Source organism: Drosophila persimilis, unplaced genomic scaffold (assembly GCF_003286085.1).
Source record: "Drosophila persimilis strain 14011-0111.01,24,50 unplaced genomic scaffold, DperRS2 tig00000191-arrow-pilon, whole genome shotgun sequence".
Taxonomy (NCBI): domain Eukaryota; kingdom Metazoa; phylum Arthropoda; class Insecta; order Diptera; family Drosophilidae; genus Drosophila; species Drosophila persimilis.
In genome coordinates this window covers 2,796,244-2,820,282 of record NW_020825298.1, presented here as the reverse complement: position 1 = coordinate 2,820,282, position 24,039 = coordinate 2,796,244, and the positions used below count along the sequence as shown (strand labels likewise).

The 24,039-nt window shown below is 44.8% G+C and overlaps 2 protein-coding genes across 2 annotated transcripts; both read left to right on the top strand.

The window, feature by feature from the left end:
• The first annotated feature begins 36 nt into the window (after positions 1 to 36).
• On the top strand, positions 37 to 5,907 carry LOC6595670 (titin). The gene has a single exon (XM_026988173.1). It carries the CDS (start codon positions 37 to 39, stop codon positions 5,905 to 5,907), a length of 5,871 nt encoding a protein of 1,956 aa, XP_026843974.1.
• Positions 5,908 to 7,734: 1,827 nt separating this feature from the next.
• On the top strand, positions 7,735 to 8,646 carry LOC6595671 (glyoxalase 1). The gene has a single exon (XM_002020695.2). The coding sequence runs from the start codon at positions 7,763 to 7,765 to the stop codon at positions 8,627 to 8,629; it is 867 nt and encodes a 288-aa protein (XP_002020731.2). The 5' UTR covers positions 7,735 to 7,762; the 3' UTR covers positions 8,630 to 8,646.
• Positions 8,647 to 24,039: the final 15,393 nt, after the last annotated feature.

Here is a 24,039-nt window from a genome sequence, read left to right as displayed (position 1 = left end):
CATAAATAAAGTTTCAAAATTTGTGTATTACCCATTATGCCTGTGACAAACGAGGAGCTTAACAAGGACAATGCCAGTGTGTCGGAGACTCCCGGCAAAGCTGTTAATCAGAGAGTCAGCCGCAGCTCATTTGAACCTTTACCGCGGATTGATGACAGGCAGACATTTAGGTTTGTCCAACGTAAAGTGACGATCATGTCGTCGCAAAGTCCCTTCACGGTTTCAAAAAAGAAACTGAAGCCTTGGAAGAGGAAGGTGAGTTCGCGGACTTTTATAGCTCTGACATTGAAGTCACTGACTAGACGTCGAGATCTAAGCACAGTTCTGCTGCTTATATGTCCGTCGTCGAAGTGCGATTGCCATAGGATCCACATATATAGCTCTAGAAGCCATAAACATTTGGGCTCGGCGAAGCTGACCATCGAAGAGGCGGATTTGCTCGAAAGCCATCGCAATCTGGACAACTATTCGGTGGCCTACTGCTCACTGCCGCTCACCCTGCAGGACGCAGCTAGCAATAGCCTGATCAAGAAGCAGATCTTCGATTTAGCCCAGGATCCGTCGCAGATTCCGCGGCATTTATTGCACCAGGGCAAACCGCTATGCATTTCCACAAGTTTCTTGCTAAACGATAAGGGTGACAACCAATATAAAATGGGGGACTTCAAGGATCAATTAAACTCTATTAACAGCAAAACGTTGGAAAAAAGGTTCCTGTTTTTGAGGTCTCAGGATAAAAAGGAGCAGAAGAAGGCTATGCAGTCGAGACTCATTATAAAGGAGAGAAAATCCCAACTCCGCCTACTCGCCCGGAAAATTCGTCAGCGCTCATACAGGGAGTCAGTGGCAGAACCTGTCAAAAGTCTATCTGCAAGAATAAAAAGCATTCACACCAGTCCGCCTTTGACACCGGGAACTGACGATGCTCAGGAGGTCAGTCAACAAACATTACGGGAGTATCCACGTCGTTTTACATCTACATCTCTCTGCAAGCCCATAACTAATGAGTTTCCTAAGGACATAAAAGAAGATGGGCGTTCGTCACAGAAGAGGATTCGAAAAACCATGCCCGAGTCTCCGCGTCGAATTCCATCCATCCGAAACTATTCTATGCGCCAAACCAAACACAAAAAGAAACGAAAACAGCATCATCGCAAGCCACAGGAGCAGAACCAACGAGAGCTAGTCTTCTCTACGACTCGCAATGACGTTCTGCACAAGCGAGTAGCTGAAGAAAATGACGCAAACAAACAAGACGAGGACTGGGGCAACGTACAGGGGGAGAGTCATCAAGCATGGCCCCAGCTTAAAAATGATGAAGCCCAGAGGAATCCAGACGAAAACAGCAGCTTAAAAGAGGAGCAGATTCCGCAACTTTTTCCCGAGTCTCCGCGTCGACTTGCACCCATACGCAACAGTGCTTCGGCTGAAGACAAAACAGATGAGCTCCAAAAGAAACGAAAAGAGCATCATCGCAAGCCACAGGAGCAGAACCAACGGGAGCTAGTCGTCTATCCAACTCGCAATTCCGTTCTGCACAAGCGAGTAGCTGAAGAAGATGACCCAAACAAACAAGACGAGGACTGGGGCAACGTACAGGAGGAGAGTCATCAATCTTGGCCCCAGCTTAAAAATGATGAAGCCCAGAGGAATCCAGACGAAAACAGCAGCTTAAAAGAGGAGCAGATTCCGCAACCTTTGCCCGAGTCTATGCGTCGACTTCCACCTACACGCAACAGTGCTTCGGCTGAAGACAAAACAGATGAGCTCCAAAAGAAACGAAAAGAGCACCATCGCAAACCACAGGAGCAGAACCAACGAGAGCTAGTCTTCTCTCCGACTCGCAATTCCGTTCCGCACAAGCGAGTAGCTGAAGAAGATGACCCAAACAAACAAGACGAGGACTGGGGCAACGTACAGGAGGAGAGTCATCAATCTTGGCCCCAGCTTAAAAATGATGAAGCCCAGAGGAATCCAGACGAAAACAGCAGCTTAAAAGAGGAGCAGATTCCGCAACCTTTGCCCGAGTCTATGCGTCGACTTCCACCTACACGCAACAGTGCTTCGGCTGAAGACAAAACAGATGAGCTCCAAAAGAAACGAAAAGAGCACCATCGCAAACCACAGGAGCAGAACCAACGAGAGCTAGTCTTCTCTCCGACTCGCAATTCCGTTCCGCACAAGCGAGTAGCTGAAGAAGATGACCCAAACAAACAAGACGAGGACTGGGGCAACGTACAGGAGGAGAGTCATCAATCTTGGCCCCAGCTTAAAAATGATGAAGCCCAGAGGAATCCAGACGAAAACAGCAGCTTAAAAGAGGAGCAGATTCCGCAACCTTTGCCCGAGTCTATGCGTCGACTTCCACCTACACGCAACAGTGCTTCGGCTGAAGACAAAACAGATGAGCTCCAAAAGAAACGAAAAGAGCACCATCGCAAACCACAGGAGCAGAACCAACGAGAGCTAGTCTTCTCTCCGACTCGCAATTCCGTTCCGCACAAGCGAGTAGCTGAAGAAGATGACCCAAACAAACAAGACGAGGACTGGAGCAACGTACAGGAGGAGAGTCATCAATCTTGGCCCCAGCTTAAAAATGATGAAGCCCAGAGGAATCCAGAAGAAAACAGCAGCTTAAAAGAGGAGCAGATTCCGCAACTTTTGCCCGAGTCTCCGCGTCGACTTCCACCTACACGCAACAGTGCTTCGGCTGAAGACAAAACAGATGAGCTCCAAAAGAAACGAAAAGAGCACCATTGCAAGCCACAGGAGCAGAACCAACGAGAGCTAGTCTTCTCTCCGATTCGCAATTCCGTTCTGCACAAGCGAGTAGCTGAAGAAGATGACCCAAACAAACAAGACGAGGACTGGGGCAACGTACAGGAGGAGAGTCATCAAGCTTGGCCCCGGGTTAAAAATGATGAAACCAAGATGAATCCAGAAGAAAACAGCAGCTTAAAAAAGACGCGGATTCCACAACCGTTGCCCAAGTCTCCGCGTAGACTTCCACATATACGCAACACTGCTTTGGCTCAAGGCAAAACAGATGAACTCAGAAAGAAACGAGAAGAAGATAGGCGCAAGCAACAGGAACGGAACCAACGAGTTCTAGCCTTCTCTCCCACTCGCAATATTGATCTACGCAAGCGAGTAGCTCAAGAAGCTGCCCCAAACAAACAAGAGAAGAGTCTGCCGACTATGCTCGAATTTCCGCGTCGTCTACCATTTATGCGTAGCACTGCTCTCCGCAAACTCAAAGCTAAAGAGGTTTCGAGGAAGAGCGCAGAGGACGACCGACCAAAACAGGAGGTGACTCAACAAACTTGGCCCGAGTCTCCGCGTCGTCTATCATCTGTACGTAACTCAGCCATGCGCCAAACCGTAACAGATGAACTTGATGAGGAACGAGAAGAGGAAAGATGCAAACAACAGTCTGCTCTGAGCCAAAGTCAATCCAATGAAGTTCAGAGGAATCCAGAAGAAGACAGCGGACTAACAGAGGAGCAGATTCCAAAACCTTTGTCCAAGTCTCCGCGTCGACTTCCCTCTGCACGCAGCTTACCTATGCGGCACATCAAAATCAAAAAGAAACAAAAAGAGGACAAAAGCAAGCCACAGGAACAGAACCAACGAGCGCTAGTCTGCCCTCCGATTCGCAATTCCCTTCTGCACAAGCGAGTAGCTGAAGATGATCCAAAAAAACAAGTCGAGGAATTGCGATCAAAGAAAGAGAAGAGTATACAAGCTTTGTTCGAATCTCCGCGTCGTTTACCATTTATGCGGAGCACTGCTCTGCGCAAACTCAAAGCTTATGCGGTTTCGAGGAAGAGTGCAGAGGACGACCGACCAAAACAGGAGGTGACTCAACAAACTTGGCCCGAGTCTCCGCGTCGTCTATCATCTGTACGTAACTCTGCCATGCGCCAAACCGTAACAGATGAATTTGATGAGGAACGAGAAGAGGAAAGATGCAAACAACAGTCTGCTCTGAGCCAAAGTCAATCCAATGAAGTTCAGAGGAATCCAGAAGAAGACAGCGGACTAACAGAGGAGCAGATTCCAAAACCTTTGTCCAAGTCTCCGCGTCGACTTCCCTCTGCACGCAGCTTACCTATGCGGCACATCAAAATCAAAAAGAAACAAAAAGAGGACAAAAGCAAGCCACAGGAACAGAACCAACGAGCGCTAGTCTGCCCTCCGATTCGCAATTCCCTTCTGCACAAGCGAGTAGCTGAAGATGATCCAAAAAAACAAGTCGAGGAATTGCGATCAAAGCAAGAGAAGAGTATACAAGCTTTGTTCGAATCTCCGCGTCGTTTACCATTTATGCGGAGCACTGCTCTGCGCAAACTCAAAGCTTATGCGGTTTCGAGGAAGAGTGCAGAGGACGACCGACCAAAACAGGAGGTGACTCAACAAACTTGGCCCGAGTCTCCGCGTCGTCTTTCATCTATACGTAACCCTGCTATGCGCCAAAGCAAAACTGATGAACTCGAAAAGAAACGAGACGAGGGCAGTTCCAAACAACAGTCTCCTCTGAGTCAATGCAAAACTGATGAAGCTCGCGACGTAGACAGCCGCTCAACACAGGAGCGGATTCCAAATGCTTTTCCAGAGTCTCCGCGTCGTCTACCATTTATGCGTACCTCTGTTCTGCACAAGCCCAAAGCCAATGAGGTTACCAAGAACAGAGCAGAAGACGGCCGACCTAGGCAGGAGGAGCGTGAACAAACTATGCGAATCTCCGAGTCTCCGCGTCGTCTATCAGCTATCAAACGACAGTCTGCTGTGCGCCAGCTCCAAGCTGATGAATCCCAGGAAGGTCCAGAAGAAGTCAGCCGCCTTAAAAAGGAGCAGATTCCACAACCTTTGCCCGAGTCTCCGCGTCGACTTCCATCTGTACGCCAAACCAAACCAAAGCGCAAGGAACTGATCCAAAGAGCGTGTACCCTTCATTCGGCTCGTAAATCTGATCTGCGCAAGCAATTATCTGAAAAAGCTGTTCGAGATAGGCGAGACGAGGACTGGCCCAAAGAACAAGTGCGGAATAACATAACGTTGCACGCGTTACCCAACCAGCAAGACAAACAAATTCCGGATAATGCCCGGAACACCCCAAAAGATACCAGGAGCACACTACAGATGCGGATTCATCCAACTTTGAAGAAGAATCGAAGTCTAATGTCGAAGGCGTGGAAAGCGAAGACCCGCGCAGAGCCAGATAAGACTGAAGTTGTGTCATTGATATCGCCGGTAAATCTGGTTGACTCGGTGGGTCATGTACCGACGCTGTTCCCCGGCATCGAATGCCCCAATTCAATCTTCCAAACATCATCAACATCGTTTTGTCGCCTGTATAAGCCAGTAAAGATTCCTGCCGAGTTCTCTCCTGCAGCCTGCCTTCACCTTAAGGGAAAGTTACGCAATCTGAACATAAATCGAGCCTTTTCAAAATTTGTCAATCTAGTGAATGCTATCAACAGCACTGCCAATCCCTTGGTCGATCACCTGCTATTCTTCTTCCAGTTCGCCGAATTCATTGATTTGAAGATGTACGCCAGAAAGATTCTCTACCGTTCGAGGTCCTCATCCACCGAGGAAGCGGAACCTCTACGTTTCCAAATTGAGTGCTACGTTTTTGAGGACCGTCGAGACTATGTTACCTCCATCTCCATGGCATCCGAGCCACTGCTGCGGATTAGAGAAGCCATTCCGGGAGTGGAGCGTCGCTTGAAATTAATCGATGATGTCTTTGAGCTGACCAACGTTCCCCCAATCATTGCCAAATGTCTAAAGATGGCCCTAAACGCCGTTGATGCTGCACCTCTCTACCATATAATTGGTGAAGTGCTCTATGCGATGAAGTACCCCGAGGAGTCGCTAATTCAACTCAATTGTACCCCTTGAGGTGAAACATGACGATACATGATGATTATTTGTTTTGAAATATATACGAAGTTTCCTAAGTTGTTGACTATTTTTCTCGTAGCAAAGCCCCCAAAATGTGCCCAATAATGTGATGACGAACGATTCCTATAAATCTTGAATTTTTCGTATTCGTTCCTTACCTGAATGTTCTACGAGACGCTTTTAGCTCAGGAACAATGCTCTCCAATGCTATGAGGCCTCCAAGTCGTGGGCGTATCCTTGTGACTTGCAGCTTTGAGCAATGCTGTTGTTTTTCCAAACATGTCTCCCCTATAATTATGCCAAATTGTAGACGGGCAGTGCATACTAATGTCACCAGATTTCCTTTTCCCACAGTGCAACTGCACTGCACTGCAATGGTTGAAACAATGACTGGAATTACTCGCATCAAAGTTGTTCTTGAATTTTAATGATAATAAAAATACTTAGTCGATAAATATCATTTAATACATAAATCGAGAACTAAGTACACGAGGACACACACGCACACACTGACAGTGCTCAGTCATGGCAGCTGCCACAGGAAGTCCTATATGGGAGCCCTGTATGTGCGCTGCTTCTCTGCTGACTGACTTCCTTTATCCACCTCTGTCTTGCAGTGGCAGCTCGCTCGCCCCTTGGGTGCCCGAGCATTTGTGGCATGCGGGGCATGCGGCATACGCTGCGTATGAGCTATTTTCTTAAGCCAGCGCCAGTTTCCTCCTTTAACCTTTTGGTTGCCTGACTCGACTTCCTTTTGTAGGTGTGTGTGTGTGTGAGTGTGTGTTCGGTGCTCTGCGTCATGTGTGGCATGCGAAACATGCAAGGTTTTCCCCTCCGGCCACCATTCTCATTGAAAGCATCTGAGAGTTATTTTTATGGAGCTACTTTATGCGTCCATCTGGGCGAGTATGTGCCGTAGCAGCCCCAAACAACGTGGCACAAAAATGTGCCATCAACGTGTCTGGTTGGGTTTATTTATAAGCAGGAAGACTAAATATAATTCCTCTTTAAGTTGCTTCTTATTGAATAATGTTTAGAGAGCTGTACAAAAACGAACCCTTTATTTAGATTAGTTTTTTGATATAAATCCATTTATTATAATTACTGTCTATTATATAAAAAAAGTTTGGTCGTCGCGGTGGTCTCGATATTTTACTCGTATGGAAGCGAGCACTCGCTCGCAAGCTACAGAAGCGAGTGGGCCGAGATTGGCGCTCGAGGGAATACGGGTTGGATTATTAAGTTGGGACGATGGATCACAACCTATTGTCAGGGCTCGAACCAGATCGAAGCTAAGAACAGGGGAGTGGAAGGAACCCGCTTGATTCTCTATCTTCTCGCTGTAGCTTAGTCACTGATTGTGGATCGCACCCTGTGCCCTGAGCTGGGACTGTGCTTTTGTTGGTGTAAACTAATACATGTCCCATTATGATAGGTTGGAGCTTAGAACGACTTTGATTAATTGTGGGAAAATTACCAAAAGCATCAAAAGTCTGAACGGTAATTTATGTGGATATTCTGAAGGGATTTTAAATGCGAGTCATTGTATATACAGATCTGAATTCTGAATGAAGGATGAAACTAAAGCTTTAAATGAGGAAATAAAAAATCGGTAGTAGACTTTTATTGCAGGGCAGGGTAAGATATTTTCTATTAGAATTCAGATCCGTTTCCAATGCAACACATCAGGTTTTCTCTGAGCTTGCTGTCTCCATCCCCACTCATTCTCTTGCTCAAACCTCATCGAAATATACTTCCAGTCGTAAAGCAAAAAAAAACCAGAGCCGAAAATTTTTTATTTGTAAATTTCTAAATTTTGTAAATTTCTCAAAACTCAACTCAATTTTTAATAATGGCAGCACTATCGGGACGCGCCCTGCACTATGTGCTGAAGATTGGAGACCGGGCCAAGAACGCCTTCTTCTTTCGCCAGATCCTGGGAATGAAGGTTTTGCGTCACGAGGAATTCAAAGAAGGTTGCGAAGCCGAATGCAATGGACCTTACGACAATCGGTGGAGCAAGACCATGGTGGGCTACGGTCCGGAGAGTTCCCATTTCGTGATCGAGCTCACCTACAACTACGGCGTGACCAGCTACGAAATGGGTAATGATTTCGGCGGAGTAACCATTCACTCTACTGAGATATTGCCACGCGCCGCCCAGCACTCGTACCCCATTGAAAAGACGGAAGGGGGCCATCTACTCACCTCGCCCGACGGTTACAAGTTCCATGTGATCGACCAGGCAGTTACGGAGGCCGACGCCGATCCCGTGCAGTCGGTGGAGCTGCGCGTGACCAATCTTGCGGCCTCGCGGCAGTACTGGGAACAGGTGCTCCGGATGCAGCCACTGGCGGAGAACAAGCAGTCCGTGTGGCTGACCTATGACTTCAAGCAGGCGTCGCTGCAGCTCACCCAGACTCCGGATCCCATCAATCGGGCCAAGGCATACGGTCGGATCGCCTTCGCTGTTCCCGCGGCAACGCAACAACCGCTGCACGAAGCAGTCGTGGCAGCCGGCGGCACGGTCCTGAAGTCCCCAATCACTCTGGAAACGCCCGGCAAGCCCGCCGTGACAGTGCTTATCTTGGCCGATCCCGACGGTCACGAGATCTGCTTCGTGGACGAGGAGGGATTCTCGCAGCTCTCCCAGGAGGAGCCCGATGGCGATCAGCGACTGGAAAAGTACCTTGCCAAGGATCCCTTCCAGTCGAAGTGAAGCCTCTCTGAGTTTTGTGGGAGTTTTCCACAAGATTTACATTTGTTTGATGGCCCAACTAGAAATTTATATCGTGGAAATCGGATATTTCGGATAAATATTGTATCAAAAACCTACACAGCACACACAGGCCGGCAGGAACATTAGGATCCGACATGTACACTCTCATTTTCCTTTCAAATAAATTCCCCTCTGTATTCTTTTCACTTGATTAGTTGGCTCTTCAAGGACTCTTAATTTTTTTGCTCATCTATTTTGCTGCCATAATTTATTGCTTGTAAGTATTCAAATTGCTGCTGAGAGAGCTGCAATCTAGACAAATTACCCATCCACTCATCTATTTTAGTTTTTTAATTAAAGCCAAGAGCGAGGTTGCTTGCATCCATGGGGGACGACCGTCGGAGGAGGAGGAGGAGCATTTGAGGGAGTTGTCCCAAAACATTTGCCAGACGCATCGGACATAAATCAAGTGAACGAGAACGAGTCCGACATGGACATGGCAGGACAACAAATCCAACAGAACTGCTTCAGTCCTGATAGCCCTTTCCCCACTCCACCCCACCCCACTCACACTCCCCATGGCCGGAGTGAAATTTTGTGAATTGCAGCTGGTCGAAACTGGAGGGCAAGGGCAAACTTTTTGGCGTAGAACTAACGAGCATCAGTGTAAACTGTCGTCGTTGCTGTCGTCGTCGTCGTCGATGGCTTCAGCTGCTGCCGGAGCAGCCCTTCTTGTTCCTGCCGCGTCGGTTCTCATTAAACGCCACGGCGTAAAAAAGTTCATGCGAACCAAAAAAAAGAGGCTGTATTAGTTTCTACTTCACTGCGATCCCAGGCCATGCCGTGTCAACATTTTTCCGCGGCGTTCAAATTAGTTGGGGACTTTGTTTTTGTCGATGTTCGAAGAATGGCGGGAAAGTGTGCGAAAAAGTTTCAAGGGAATGCAAAAATTGAATTTTATTGAAATTTAAGGCTACTAATTACCGAACACAGGGAAAAAAACACGGATATTATAGTATTTACACTCGGATTATTTGCGTGGAGAGTTTTATTTTGAGCGAAAAAAATAAAAATCATAGGTAATCATTATTTTTGAGTTATATTTTTTTTTTGTCATGATTAAGTTCAAGTTTTATCAAACTACACAACACTAATGATTATAGGTGGATTATAGGTTATATAACTTATAAGGATTAAGGTCCTTGAAAACATCACGTCCTTGGGGCGTGTGTTGGTGGTTACGATAATGTTTCCGCATAAAAGATAACTTCAACTTGCTAACCCTGGAATTTTCATTTAAGGCGGCAGCAGCTAGAACCAGTTGGGAATTATTGGTGCATCAAATATTAATATAAATTTATTTAATTTAAATACAAAAAAAATATTTATTTTTTAATAAATTCTGGCCTTCCCGTCGTGGTTCCGTCCTTTTCTTTTTGGGATGCGCTCCTCGTTGCTCGTCGTATTTTTAGGGATGGGATCATCCTTGCTGCTCCTTGTGTCTAAGGATCATATCATCATTTGGCTGGGATTTGCGTACCAAACTGTACACCAACCAATATACATATTTTTTTAAAATATTTTTAATTCTTGCCTAATTAATTAATTCTTGTTGACCCCGCTCTTAATATTCCCGTGCATACATAGTTTATTATTTCTTTAGTTAAGTAAATTTATTTCTCGTGCGAGGTTTAACTAAAAATTATGCTATCCCATTAATTGTTCTTTAAAATATCACCATCCCCTGTATCATGAATAAAAGCCACTGCCCATTTGCTCCACTTTATAGTCGTAAATATCTAACTGCCATAAAGTTGTTCCTTTTAGCCAAAGGATTCCCATTGGTACAATGCCCGGCAATATACGAGTAGTACATCTGTAAAGTTCCTGCTCGAAAAATCTCTCCAACTTTTGTTTCTAAGCAGCTATCTCTCTCCATCTCCATCTCCATCTCTATCTTTTTGTGTGTGTCTCACAAAAGATTCGCTAGGGACAGAGCAGCCGAAAAGTATGCAACACAATGCAACTGGAAATCGCAGCTGCAGGCGAAATTGGTACTGGATCCTGGATGCCTGGATGCCTGGTTCCCTGGTCCTGTTCTGTGTTCGGGCCTTGCTCCAGTCCTGGGGCGTGTTGTAAGCAAACTTTTGCAACATTTATCTTCGTTATTATGACGCTCGAATGGGCTATCAGCACGAAGACTGGAGCGAGCGACTGTTAAATATTTGGAGAAAAGATGGAGACTCCGAAGAGGAATAGGAATAAGAAGAAGGCCCCGTGAACTGCAATGGCTAAGCAGGCTCCTCACTCGTCCCCCCTCTGAAGTCTGTGCACTCGCTCCCAATGCGAAGTGTCTAAAAATTTTACAGCTTGTCATACAACCAGAGCCGGCGGGTTTATAATAAACGTATACTGTGATGAGAAAACTGTGACTTTCTGATAACAGTGATTATTAAATGGCATTCAACTTTTTTATGGAAGGAACAGAGATATATTCTGCAGAATATTCCCACTAAATACCCTTTGCTACCCCTTAGTCACATGCAATTCCCAATCGCATGGGCTGATATCATCTGTGCATCTCTGACATAGAGCAGGACAAGGACAAGCTTCACCAGAGCTGAATTTAGCTACTATTTCGGAGAAGACAAAGACCAGCAGCAGCATCCCAGTGGCAGTGCCACGCTGCGTGGCAGTTGTAAACGGGAAGGAAATGGCAACTTTTTCCTGCACTTAATTAGTTTGGGCATAAGTGGAGCAGAAAAAGTTGTCCGCCCAGAAGGAGGGATAGTTTGGTGGGGTACTAAAGCGGGGGGTTCGTCCCTCTTGGGTTTGTCAACTGTCTGTCGTTCCTGTTCTCCTCCTAAGGAAATTGCCTCATAAATGTTCATTACACAGTTCCCTGGAACTGGCAAATGTTTGCTCTGCATGGTAGTGGGGATGTGCGGGTGTTTTGTATCTGAATTTGGATGGATTTATACGGCTTGGTGGGTGTAACTTCCACCATTTCCACTGAGGATGTTCGCTGCATTCGAAGCGGAAATATTGTACCATCATTTTGGTTTAATTTTAGAAATGAACAAAGATTTCGCACTCATTTCAGCGCTGTTCAGCGTTGCCATATCACCTAACTCGAATCAGCTCACATTAATCATACGCCCCGCTGGTCAACTCGCGTTTTGTCGAGCAAATTGCTTGCCTCTCGAATTTCTTACGGTGTGGCATTATGCTGGCACTTCCAGACACACAAACAGCCCAGCCCGTACACGCAGCAATTCAAAAATATTAAGTGCCGCAGTTGGGCGAGTACTTAGTGGAGACAACAGATGGAGATGGGAGGATGGGCGTTGGGAGAAGGGAAAATGCCAGTCAAACAATGAGCAAACAATGGATGCCCCACGCGAGGGAAAAGCTGAAATGAACCCACAAAATATTGCTCACAAATGGGGAGAATCACCAGGGGGTGGAGGGAAGCGGGGTGGGGCAGGAGGCCCATAGAGATGCGTGCGTGATAGGGGCCTACAGGGGCCACTGCTTACCTTTTCGTACAAGGAGAGCCATAAATCATAGTCAAACTATTCTTCATTCTTAAACCATCTGTCGATTTTCCACCGATCAATGGCCAAAGCACGCGCTCATCTCCAACGAACTGCAGTCAAGTGGAGGACCAGGACCAGCACCAGGACCAGGCCAGGACCAGGACCAGACCCCACCCAAGTCTGTGGGCACACCATCGAAGCTACGTTTGTCGGAACTGTCACATTAAAATGGATGATTTATTTGCGTTCCTAATTTATTGCGCCACAGTCACCGGCCGCGTTTCAGGACGGGTCCCAGGCAGGATATTGAGTACGCGTAATGCATTACCGAGCGAATGGCAGCGGTAGAGGGATGGGAGCATGGCCAATGAACTCCGGGACACGCGCAGCGGGAAGCGGGTTTTTGGGAGCTCGAATAATGAATTTTACACGACACCAGCGCCGCTTGCCGCTTGCCGCGTGCCGCTTGCCACTTGCCACTTAATAATCGCATTAGAGCGCTAAGCAGCCCGCTGACAGATGCGGGGAGGAACCACATCCGGCATGAAAAACGCCCTTCCGTTCCGTTCCATTCTCTCCTGTTCCGTTACGCTTCATTCCATTCGATTCCAGGCCTTTTCAGCATCAACCAGGTAATGTTTTATTGTTTTGCTGATTGCTACAAATGACGGGATTCCTTTCCTTTGTTGGACTTCTTTGTTCGGTTTTCACGCGGCTAATGCGAGGGATTCATGATCCTGTTTAGTGAATGGCCATGTAATAAGTACAGGTGTGCAATTATCCCAAAAAACTCAGAGATGGCTAACCATTTCCTTGAAGGAATTCCCAGTCACTTCCAGGATTGAATCCCTCTGTGATTGAAGACAAATATCACCAGAGAACTGCTACAAATTCTAGTGCACTCTGAAGCATTCCTTTCCCTCAACAATCAATCTCGAACATCTTTGCCGGCTACTTCTAATTTGCACTTTACAACACTGACAGCCAGCGCCAAAGAGCAAACAGACAAAAAGTAATCGACAAGACGAGGGCCACATAGATAGAGAGAAAGAGAAAAAGAGAGAGAGCTCGCTGAGATAACATCTTCATCAGTTGACACCTCATATCCTTTGAACATTTTCCAATCGAGGGACTCTGCTGTCGCTGCTCCTTGGTTTAAGTCCATTAGAAATATTGCGCGTCCAACGTTCAATTTCTTTATTAGAAAAATCATTGGTTTTTCGCTTCTTTTTTTCTGATTTCTTTCTCTGTTGCATTCTGTGTTTGGCCAACTGGAATGGCAGCCAGTACGAGGAACAGGTCCAGGTCTAGGGCCAGGGCCAGGACCAGCACCAGGTCCAGGACCAGGTGAGGTTGAGATTGAAAAACACAAATAGACTTTGTAAACAGATGAAATGTTGGCACAGATATACTCGTGCTCTTACAGGGGATCCAATGGAACTTAATAGGTATGTGTGTGGGAGAGAAACGGACAGTGTTTGATAGAGAGAGAGATAGAGAAATGGAGTGGCTGCCACATCGCCTATTCAATTGGGCCCCCATTGCACTTTGCGAATTTGATCGAGTGAGTGGCGCCTCACAAAGCAGCAAATCGAAATTGAAGTTTTTTCTGGAATTTCTTTTCATTTATTCTATTTTTTGAGAGTTAATTCTCTTGAGGATTTGGGGTATGATGATTGGGAATGGAGGTTTATCTAAGGAGGTAATATAATGGCATTGAAGTAAGGTGTGATACCATTAAGGATTGGACTTTGATTTAGGCGGAATTACAGGGAACTTATGGGGAAATATATATAGAGACAGTAGGGGTTCGAGACAGGCCATCAAGGGAGACCATTAATGGAAAATCTTAGTTCTGGCATTATAGAAAGACTCTCATCGAAGCTTTGATTAAAAAAAATAATTTTTTTTGTGGATCAGGAAAGAGTAATCTTCTAGCAGCTATTCACAGCTCCTGGAGCTCCCCTCGACACGATATATTTTCTGTTTTGTTGCCGAAACGCATAATGGAGTAAGGGAGAAATAAGAAAAGTAAGTAAATAAAAAATGAATAAAAGGTAAATTCAACCAAACAGTGGCAAACAATTGAAGGGGTTGACGCAGTGGTAGAGGGGGCACTCCATGGAGGCAATATAACAGGACCAGGACCACAATTATCCGTCCCAGGACCCATGTTAGAGCTGCATTGACCAAACATCAGGGATCAACCGACAACCGCAACACAGTCCAGAGCAGAGCCCCGCTCCTAATCAACATCAATTGCCGCTTTGGCCTTGTGTGCGATATTTTGTAATTAGAGAAAAACATTTTTCGGCATTTTCAGTGCTGAAAATTTGGCATTCAATGAAGGGTGAGGTGAGACGAGGTGACGACCAGAAACGACCAGAGCAAACAATACGTGAATATGGTAAAACTCATTAGTGCCAACTGCAGCAGTGGCAACTGGTGTGGCTGCCCCTGCCCCCTGCCCCCTGCCCCCTCACTCGAGTAGACCTAAATTATAGCCCGGGGAGAAAGTGGAGAAAATGCATACAATTTCGCAGAATTTCTCTAGTCTCCTGCTCCAGCACGAAAACCAAACAAATTATTGTTAATTAGTCCCTGGGGATTTAAGTTTTGTTTCGATTGTTTTGCGCCTGTCTGTGCATAAATTTGATCGCTCGCTGGACATTGCTTGGACCCCAAAAACATGCCTCAAATTTGTATGCAATTTGCATGCAACGTTGAATCCTTTGGCAAATGGGATATTTTATTGATGGACAAGTCATTATGAAAATAATTGACGAATAAATGGTGCAACAAAAACAAAAGACAGAGAGCCCGGGAATTTATTCAATTGGAAAATTGTCATTTGAGGGGCTATTGGCTCTATAAATAATTGTTTATGATTTCTCCAGCCATTGCTAATCAAAGTTTATTTATTTTCAGATTTCTGGCTTCTATCCAAAAATGTACTAAAATCCTATTACACTGTGCGACAGACATGGGAGAAAAGTGTAAGTTGTAGATAAGTTGATCATTTCCTTATACTTAGAATTCGCTATATACCCCAAAAATCTTTTTTAAAAATTAAAAAACCGCGACTTGGTGATTTTGTGGACATTTATAATATTTTGGTCGGCACCGATATCCACACAAATGTATGGATTAAAAGAGAATTGTACGACCTTTCATAGGATTTTTGATTGGTTTCGATAGAGCGGATATATCTGAAGATAAAGAAACCCAAAATTCGAATATTTTCAGCTGTAAAGAGCTCTTAGAAACCTCTAAACAGATTCATTTAATTTGACGGCCTAAAATCTGAAATTTTCTTTTTATTTATACCTAAAATTCTTACAGTATTTATGCTGATCCTTTCACCTGGGACATTTTGCGACAAGTCCCTTTTAAGCGCCATGAAAAAAGTTTTAGAAAATCTCATTTGCCCGCATCTGGCGAACATTTGGAGAATAATGCCGTGAGTTTCACACATTTAATTAGTTTAATTAGTCCACACACACACACACACACACAAGTGCACACACATACACATGGAGAGTTTTCCGAACTTGCCACGCCCAGCCAGACACCCTCTTAGCCAGCTTAATCATTAATCAGCCTTCATTTTCTTTGACTGCTACAAACATGGTGCCCCCCGTGCCCCCTGTGCCCCTTGCTGCGTCTTGAGATGCTCGCTTAATTTTTAACTTTTAACACAGAGATGCCAACTTGAATGGCACTTTGCCACGCCCCCAGCCTCCTCCATTGGGGACTGGGACGAAGGGAGGCCCATGCCAAAGCCCTGGCTAATTTGCTTTGAGAGGAAAAGTTGGAGGAAAACAGGCCACTGACGTCATTACCATCACGAGAGGCTAAATATAGAAGGAGTAGAAAATGGAAAAGAGAATAGAAGGAAGTGGCGAGAGGCAAGGGAGGGTAGAAAAGTAGAGGGCAGACCTATCCCATCGCAAAGAAAAGACAAACTTTCCCAACTGGCATTTTGTCACATCCAGACATTGAAAAATTTTCATATAATTGAATTTTTTCGGCGCTTCTCGAAATTGGGTTAATTCTTAAATTTTCAGGGCACCCAGTGCGCCGCCTCGAATCACGGAAGAGGCAGCAAATCGAATCCAGCCACTTGGGCTCGGCCTCGTCCTCGTTCTCGTCGTCGTCTTTGGCTGTGAATCAGGGGAAAAAGTGCAGGGCAAAAGCTGAAGCAGAAGCCAAAGCGAAATCATTAAAATTAGATTACAGAAGCCCTCTCACATTTCCGGCGGAAATTGCACTTTGCGTGCGGCAACCGGATCCCAGGAGCCCAGGAGCCCAGAACCAGACCCAGTGACTTTTCAACATTCCGTCCGTGGGACATTCACGCCAAATGACAGATTAGTTAATAAAATCTTTTTTCCGCCCGCAAATGACTTTGACAGGGAATGCAATAAGAGAAATGAATGTGCGACTAGAGGTGGAGAGGCAGAGGAGAAGTGCAATCCAAAAGCCGGTCTAAATTTGTCATCTGCCAGGCTAATAAAATATGCAAATTTCCTGTGACACTCCAAAGCTCAAGTGTTGGAGTTGCTCTCTCCTTTCCTGTTCCCTGTTCCTCGTTCCTTGTTCTTTTTATAGTTATTGTCATTATTGTTATAACTTTTTGCTCAGTGCATTGTTGAGACCTTTTTCGGGTGTTGTATTTTATTTTGGCTTCTGCCAGCGACAGTGCGGAAAGCCACGTTAGAGATGGCAACGTAATCATATGCAATCAAATAGTGCCTCAATGGAGCATACTTCTGCACATTTCTGCCCTTCAAATGGTGATAAAACGAACCTCATTCAAAGTATATTAGGTTCACCTTTGAAAGCCCTCCATCCTTAGAGATCCCCCGAAAGCAACTGCTTATCCCACAAACATTTACAATTCAAATACCGTGTTCACTTCCTCAGACGGCTATCATCTCTAGACTCAACCCAAAAAAAGTATTCGCCAGCAGACTTGTTGCATTTTTTGTGCACTTGCACGCTTTCTGGCAGTTGTTTTTTGTTGGTTGGGTTTTAGGGAAACACATAAACATGCCATAAAATATGCACATTATAAAATGCGAGCGGAGCTAGACAAAAGCCGAAAGGAATTTGCACACTCACGGCCACCGAAGACCCGGCGAGAGCTCACAATTTATATAAGTTTTTCCCCAGGATGTGGGGCTGCTGTGCTGCTGCTGGGCTGCCTTTTTTGCTGTCGCTTCTTCTGGGTTTCATAATTTCCTTCCTGCTTATGTTTTGTGCTGACAACTAGCTGCAGAAATATATTTTGGCATTTATTTATTTGTGTCTTGCATTTTGACAGTTTTTTCTTTTTCTGCTCTTCTTCTTCCTCTATTTCTGTGCAGTACAAATATTTCCTATTTTCAAGTGCAGACATCGCTGCGTATGCGTAATAAAAGCCTATACAAAGCCGACATAAGTGAAATATCGACAGGCATCGATGAAGATGAACTCCAGAAACGTGCCGCCTTGCAACAGGGAATATTTATTGTGCATGGAATTGTATTGAATTGCTTAAATTGTATTTCCCTAGATTTGCTCTTGATAATTTTTGTGGAAAATCCTTAAGCCACTTTTCACAAACTGAAATTGAATAATAGTCAAACGAATCGCACAGAAAGCTTCAAGAAAATTCACACAGCACGAAAGAGAGAGGCAGAGAGCCAGAGAGGACGAGGAAAAAGGAAAATTTAAATCAAATTAAAGTGAAACACCGAAAATTCAATGTTTTTTTTTGCTATGAGAATCGGAAGAAAATCATTGACATCGTTAGATTGCTGAAACAGTTGTGATTGCAAAAAGAAACACTTGAAAGGACAGAGGAGTCCAGACTAAGGGATGCCCTGTATTTTTCAGAGTCTGCAAATCGTTTCAGTTATATATTCGGAAATGGGTATGCCCTTTTGTCCCAGATCAATTGCTGTACGGCTCTATAAAGGAAAGATATCTTATACTCGTACTAAGGAATACACTGTATTTGCACTCCTTGAAAGAATAATGTTTAATAGCTTTGATTTGATATCGTCTGTGGAATTTGTGTACTTTACCGTACCTTCTACTACCAAGAATGGTCTCCCCTTCTCCAAGTCCTAACCACCCCTCTTGTACAGGGTATTAAAACAGCAGCACAAGCAGCAACACGAACCCAGAGGCAATATGAAGAGCACTGAACTGTGCACTCGACTTGTATCTATCTCACTTGTTCTTTACACCCCCCTACCCGCTCTGCCCCTCGCACCCCTTGCTCTGTCTTAGTCATGCAGCCCCAAATTGCAGTCGAAGGCATTGGCTGTTGATGAGATGAGCGCGAGCTGCCAGGCCAAAGCCATCTGTGGCACCACCCGACTTACATACATACGTACAAGTATTTGTGTGTGTGTGTGTGTGTGTGTGGCTCACACAAAATGCATCCGGGCATCCGGGCATGCATTGCCATTTCCGAAACATTTAGTATCTTTTTCTGAAGAAGTCACAGCTGAAAATCAGTTGAAGTCAGTCAACAGTTGAGCGCAAAATTCTATGACACAGCCAGCCAGCCCCCCCTCACCCTCAAGGGCTTTTTCCCCTCGTTTCCTTTTGTGCTCGTATTTCAGTATTTTATTTATTTGGATTTCGTTTTATATTGTTATTGCTAAGAGACTTGGAAATTTGTCAGTCGGTTTTATTTTATTTTATTTTTATTTATGAAAGAAAATATGTAAACGAACAGGAAGGACAATGAAAGTTCTTAAAGTAAATCACAGAAGAGGGCTTTGAATTTGCTTTTGCACTGCTTTAAAAAGAATTTTATTGAATGCGAAATTAGCCTTAGCTTTCGATGCCTCTCATTAGGGTTTTTTCTTCTAACAGAAGGAGACCTCTCTTCTGTTAACGCTTGTTAAAGTGTTAACTTACAGAACTGCATTCTGCTAGTGTTTGAATGATAACGGAACTGCTTTCTGTTAAGAACTGCATGTTGCTAACGATAACAGAACTGGCGACGCTAACAGTTTAACATTTACAGAACTGGCTGTAGATCAGCGGTCGCCACGTGCGTTTGTGTGCGTGGGCAGCAGGCTGTGGAATCGATCACTGTTACACGCGTGTACGTGAGCGGCAGCGCAGCAGCAGCGCACTTCCCTGAGCACATCAGATGTTCATCAACTTAAGGCCTCTCTGTTATGTTTATTACATCTTTAAAATGTTTTTTCTGGCACTAATATTTATTTATTAGCATTGCCCATCTTCCCATTTTATTTGCTGTTATGCGACTCGCTCATGCCAAAAACGTGTTTGACCATCAAGCGCACAAAAAAGCAGAGAGAAAAATGGGAAAAATAAATCTTTATGCAAATTCAAGTTTTGCAAAAATTTTCAAGTCTTACGACTGGGTCAACAATTTGACACACTGACTTTTAGCACAGTTTTTACTTGTGCAGTGCGTGCCATAACTGTAAGGCGATTATACTCGTTGCACAAGATGTATTTTTGAGTTACAAATATTTTATTTAATGCCCGATATAGCCATGATACGCACTGTCCGTTGGTGGAAGGTGTTGGCCAAGAAATATGAAATGAAAAATAAACGCGCTTGCAGATGCCGCCAGATTCCGCTAATCTACCGTAGCCCCAGCTCCAGCTCCACCCGAAAACCATCATCATCATCAGCATCAAAAGCTGAAAATATATATTTCCGTACACTCTTCCGCTGATTGATTATTTATGGACACCGAGTTTTGCGGGGAAATGCCGAATGCCGAATGCCTGGCCATAGCCCATGTAAGCAACGGGCTTTTGTCTGCCAAATAAAAAGTGAATTTCGGTTGTTCGTCGGACGCTGACACCATTCTGGATTTTCCGCTCGGCTATGGTCTGGTTTGGGGGCTCTGACAAATCGTGCCCCAATGTCCAATGTCGTGATAAACGTCAGTCACTGTCTCTGGTTTGTTTTCTGTCTTCCGTTTGGATGGCTAGGGGGAGAAAACGTTTATTTCAACTCAAACTGACGACAATGACAAAATAAATTGCTAACAAATCAAAGCCAGAAATGGCATGGCATCTCCCATTGTCTATCTTTTTGTCCTGATGTGTGGTTTCCCTTCTCTAATGATAATGATATTGCCTACGATGGTGGCTGACCTTTCTTATCCCACACACAATTAGCCTTGGTCCCTCGTGCGTAATGACATTTTAAGCAGTACAAATAAAATTTAATAAAAGTCAACTTTTGACTGAGTGTAATTATAATTTACTGCAATGGCACGCGCTGGAAGGAAGAGTGGGAGAGAGAGGGGGGTCCTTGCCTTTGCACCAACTGTGGTCCAGGTGTAATTGTAATTACTCCACGCAGAAACCATCCCAGCAGCAGCAGCCCCAGAATCTGGAGGAAAACAGCCAACCAACAGCCAGAGTGACTCGGACGTGGAGGCGGACGCGGAGGCGGACCGGACCTCGCTTTTCATTCCGAGAAATGTCCATTTAAATAGCTTGATTTATGCCAGCGCCAAGCTGCAAAACGGCGAACCAACCGCAGTACAGTACAGTGGGGCGAATGGATCAAAGATGGCTCTTAAAAGTGGGTGAGTGATGGGTGCTAGGGCCAGGAGTTACTCCATTTGAATAAGGTAAGGGTACATATACATACATCCTATAGAAAGAAGACAGATCTATAATCAATGATTATGAGAAAACTGTCACCTATCAGCCAGTACGGCATCCCTACGACCTCACTAGAATAATACCGAATATACGGCCACTGAAAAAGTGGATGTAGATCGAAGCTCGATCATTCTGAATGGCTCATCGAGAAGGCAATGTCCTGTCCGAAGAATAAAGAGCTATTACATCGTCTCTCTCCCACAACTGATTCATTGGCATTACTCTAAAGAGAGATTTACCAAGGTATTAATCGTAGAATCGTCCCTTTTCCTGGTTCGTAGGACCTATACAAAACCCTCCTTATTCCGAGTCCTCGATCTCTGTTTCATCTCTCTCTCCCGAAACCCCATCTCGATAGCCCACTGTAGCCCGTGCGTGTTTGTGAGGCCACCTAGTCGCCGCCTTTCATTTTTGGCTTTTGCCACCGAACTTTGCCCGAGCTGAGAGTGGAGCGTGGAGCGTGGAGCCTGGAGTGTGGCACTGACTCCGGCCGTGCCTTGCTTTAAGTGTATTTATTTGCTTTTTATTTTTATGACTGGGCCCCGTGTAATTGGCGCTCTGAGGGCTCCCTGGCTCCCCCGCCCTGGATCGCATTTTGATGGCCGTATACAAGTTGGTCGTGTGTTGTGTGGGTAGTACAGGACACAGGGATAGTGGAGAAAGGCGAGTGGGTTCTAGGGGGAGTCATAAAGAGCACGCTTCTTGTATTTTATACGTTTTATTTAAATTTACCCGTCGCTTTGGCAGGGGTCCATTTCCCACACTCCGGGCTTTATTTGTTTGAGCTCCCTCCTTCTCTCCCTCTCTCCCCCTCCCCCATGTGTGCCTCCTGCCGCCTGCCATTCGGAGTCAGTTTTGCGCATTTAAAATGTTAATTAAATTTAAAAAGTATGCGAGTAGTAATTTGTTAAATATTTATGATTGTGTGACGGGCACTCGAGTGGATGCTGCCTGCCGGCTGCCGGCTGCAGGAAACTAAATGCCATTCTTAATTACAAGCCATTTCAACTGCACTCGGGTAAGAGCCAAACATTATTCCCGTTTAATGGTCAAAGAATCATTGCGAAATAGCCCACAATATACTCGTATAGAGTGGATAAGCTCAAAGCCAACCAATTAACTTGAATTGCTTTCAGTCAAAAGGTTGAGCATTTAGCTGGCAAAATTCTTGATTTCATTTCGATTATGTCTTCTGATGGTAGGGGAATGCCCTACCTGATGCCCTGCTGGGGCATTCCCCAAAGCTGATGCGATATTAATTATATCATTTCTGCAGAATCACAGCCACTTTGGCAGCTTTTCCCGCAAACTAAAATTCAAATTGAAATTGCAATTCCCAAAATCCAGAAATTAATTAAGAATTGTTCGCTAAAATTGTGTGCTGTGCTGTTCGCAAACAATATTTCGTGTTGTGCCGCCCACGCAGGCAAATTCGGTGGAATCATGCGTAACCAGAAGGCGGCGACAATCGGCAACGTCTGGCCATGGCCATAAATCAGGGCCAAGCGGTGCCAGGCAGAGCGAGAGAGAGGCGGGCACGAGAGGAAGCGATAGAGATAGAAGCAAACAAGAATGACAGTCGCAACAGGAACGAAACGAGGCACGGAACACGGAATTCATTTGCATGCAACACGTTGCCGTGTGCGCAAACAAGAGTGGGCGGTGGATAGTGCGGCTTTGTGGGTGGTAGGTTGGTGGTTGGTGGGCGTTGGCATGCGGCATGCGGCATATGAGCGACATGTACAACGCGTCGTATGTGTAACTGTGCCAGCGACAGCTGCCATGCAAATGCAGCAACTACAGATGCGACAGTTGCTCTTCTCCACGACATCCCCCTCCCTCTCTCTAGAAAAAATACATGCAGTTAACTAAACAAGACCCGGTCAGCAGGCAGGTGCAGGCAGGTGCATACTCTGGCCATGACAGGGCTGACGATAGCCTTAGAAAATATTTATTATCACACATGCCAGGGAGGCACGTGGGGAATGAAATTTTCATCAATATAAAAAATATAACATAAAGAAAATTAAATATAAACAATAAATAAATAAAAATGTGTATAAAAAAAAATTTTAAAAAATAAAATCAAATATTTTTCTCGACTGAGATCTCTTAATTTTTTATCATTTTTGTCATACAACGCCATTAAAATAGAAATCTTGTTTTTGTTAACGACACTAAAAAAAAATAAAATAAAAAAAAAATACAACATTTTGAATTATTTTTCCGATTGAGATCTCGTATTTTATTTACATTTTTCGTAATAAAATTCCGTTAAACAAATACATATTATGTAATCGCTCCCAGCACTAGGAAAAACTAAAAAAAAAATAAAAACAATATTTCAGTATTAAGTATTTTCTACACATTTTTTTTTAATATTAATTTCATAATTATCATCATCCGTACACAATTTTAAACACTCAAATATTGGGAAACTTCAAAGTCAATAAAATTCCATTTAATTATATCCAGTAATTATTATTATCGAGTAGTCCAACTCATATTCAGCGTTCATCAGCCACCAAAGAGTACACAGGCCAGCCCTGGTTCTTCTAAATAACACACAATCAGATCCGAAGAGACTCTGTAATCTAATTGCTGACATGGCCAGACGACAGCAAAGGGGCCATAGAGCCAGAGCCAGTGAAGACAAACCCGACTCAACCCGACTAAACCCAACCCGACCAGGCCATCATCGATGCGCTACCGTTGGCTGCTGACAGTTGTGAACGCGGCCAAAACCAGAGGCAGAGCCAGGCCAGAACGGGACCAGAACAGAGCCCGAACCGAGCCCGAACCGGATGCCGGCCCAGAATCCATTGTCGCCCAACCGCATTGCAATATAGAACGTGTTTCGAGTATGCTGGCTACAGTTTTGTTTTCAGTTGGAACTCCACTCCAAATTGGAACAAGTTAATCCAAACAAACTGTGCCAATTCTCGCTGCGAAATAATTAACATTATTTTGATTTTAATTTTAATTTTAATGCGACGAGTGCGTGAAGTGGTGCAAAACTTTTCAGAGTGGCTGAGGAAAGCACTTGTTTGTGCTCGTAGCTCATTCGCCTGTCGCTTACCACTCGGTAATTGCAGTGGTATTCTCGTACGAGTGGGATGCGGGATGGGATGCGATGCTCTTACCGGAGCTGCAGTTCATGAGCTGAATTTATTAGTACCCAAAGGTTGGGCCCTCCCACCTCTACCTCTG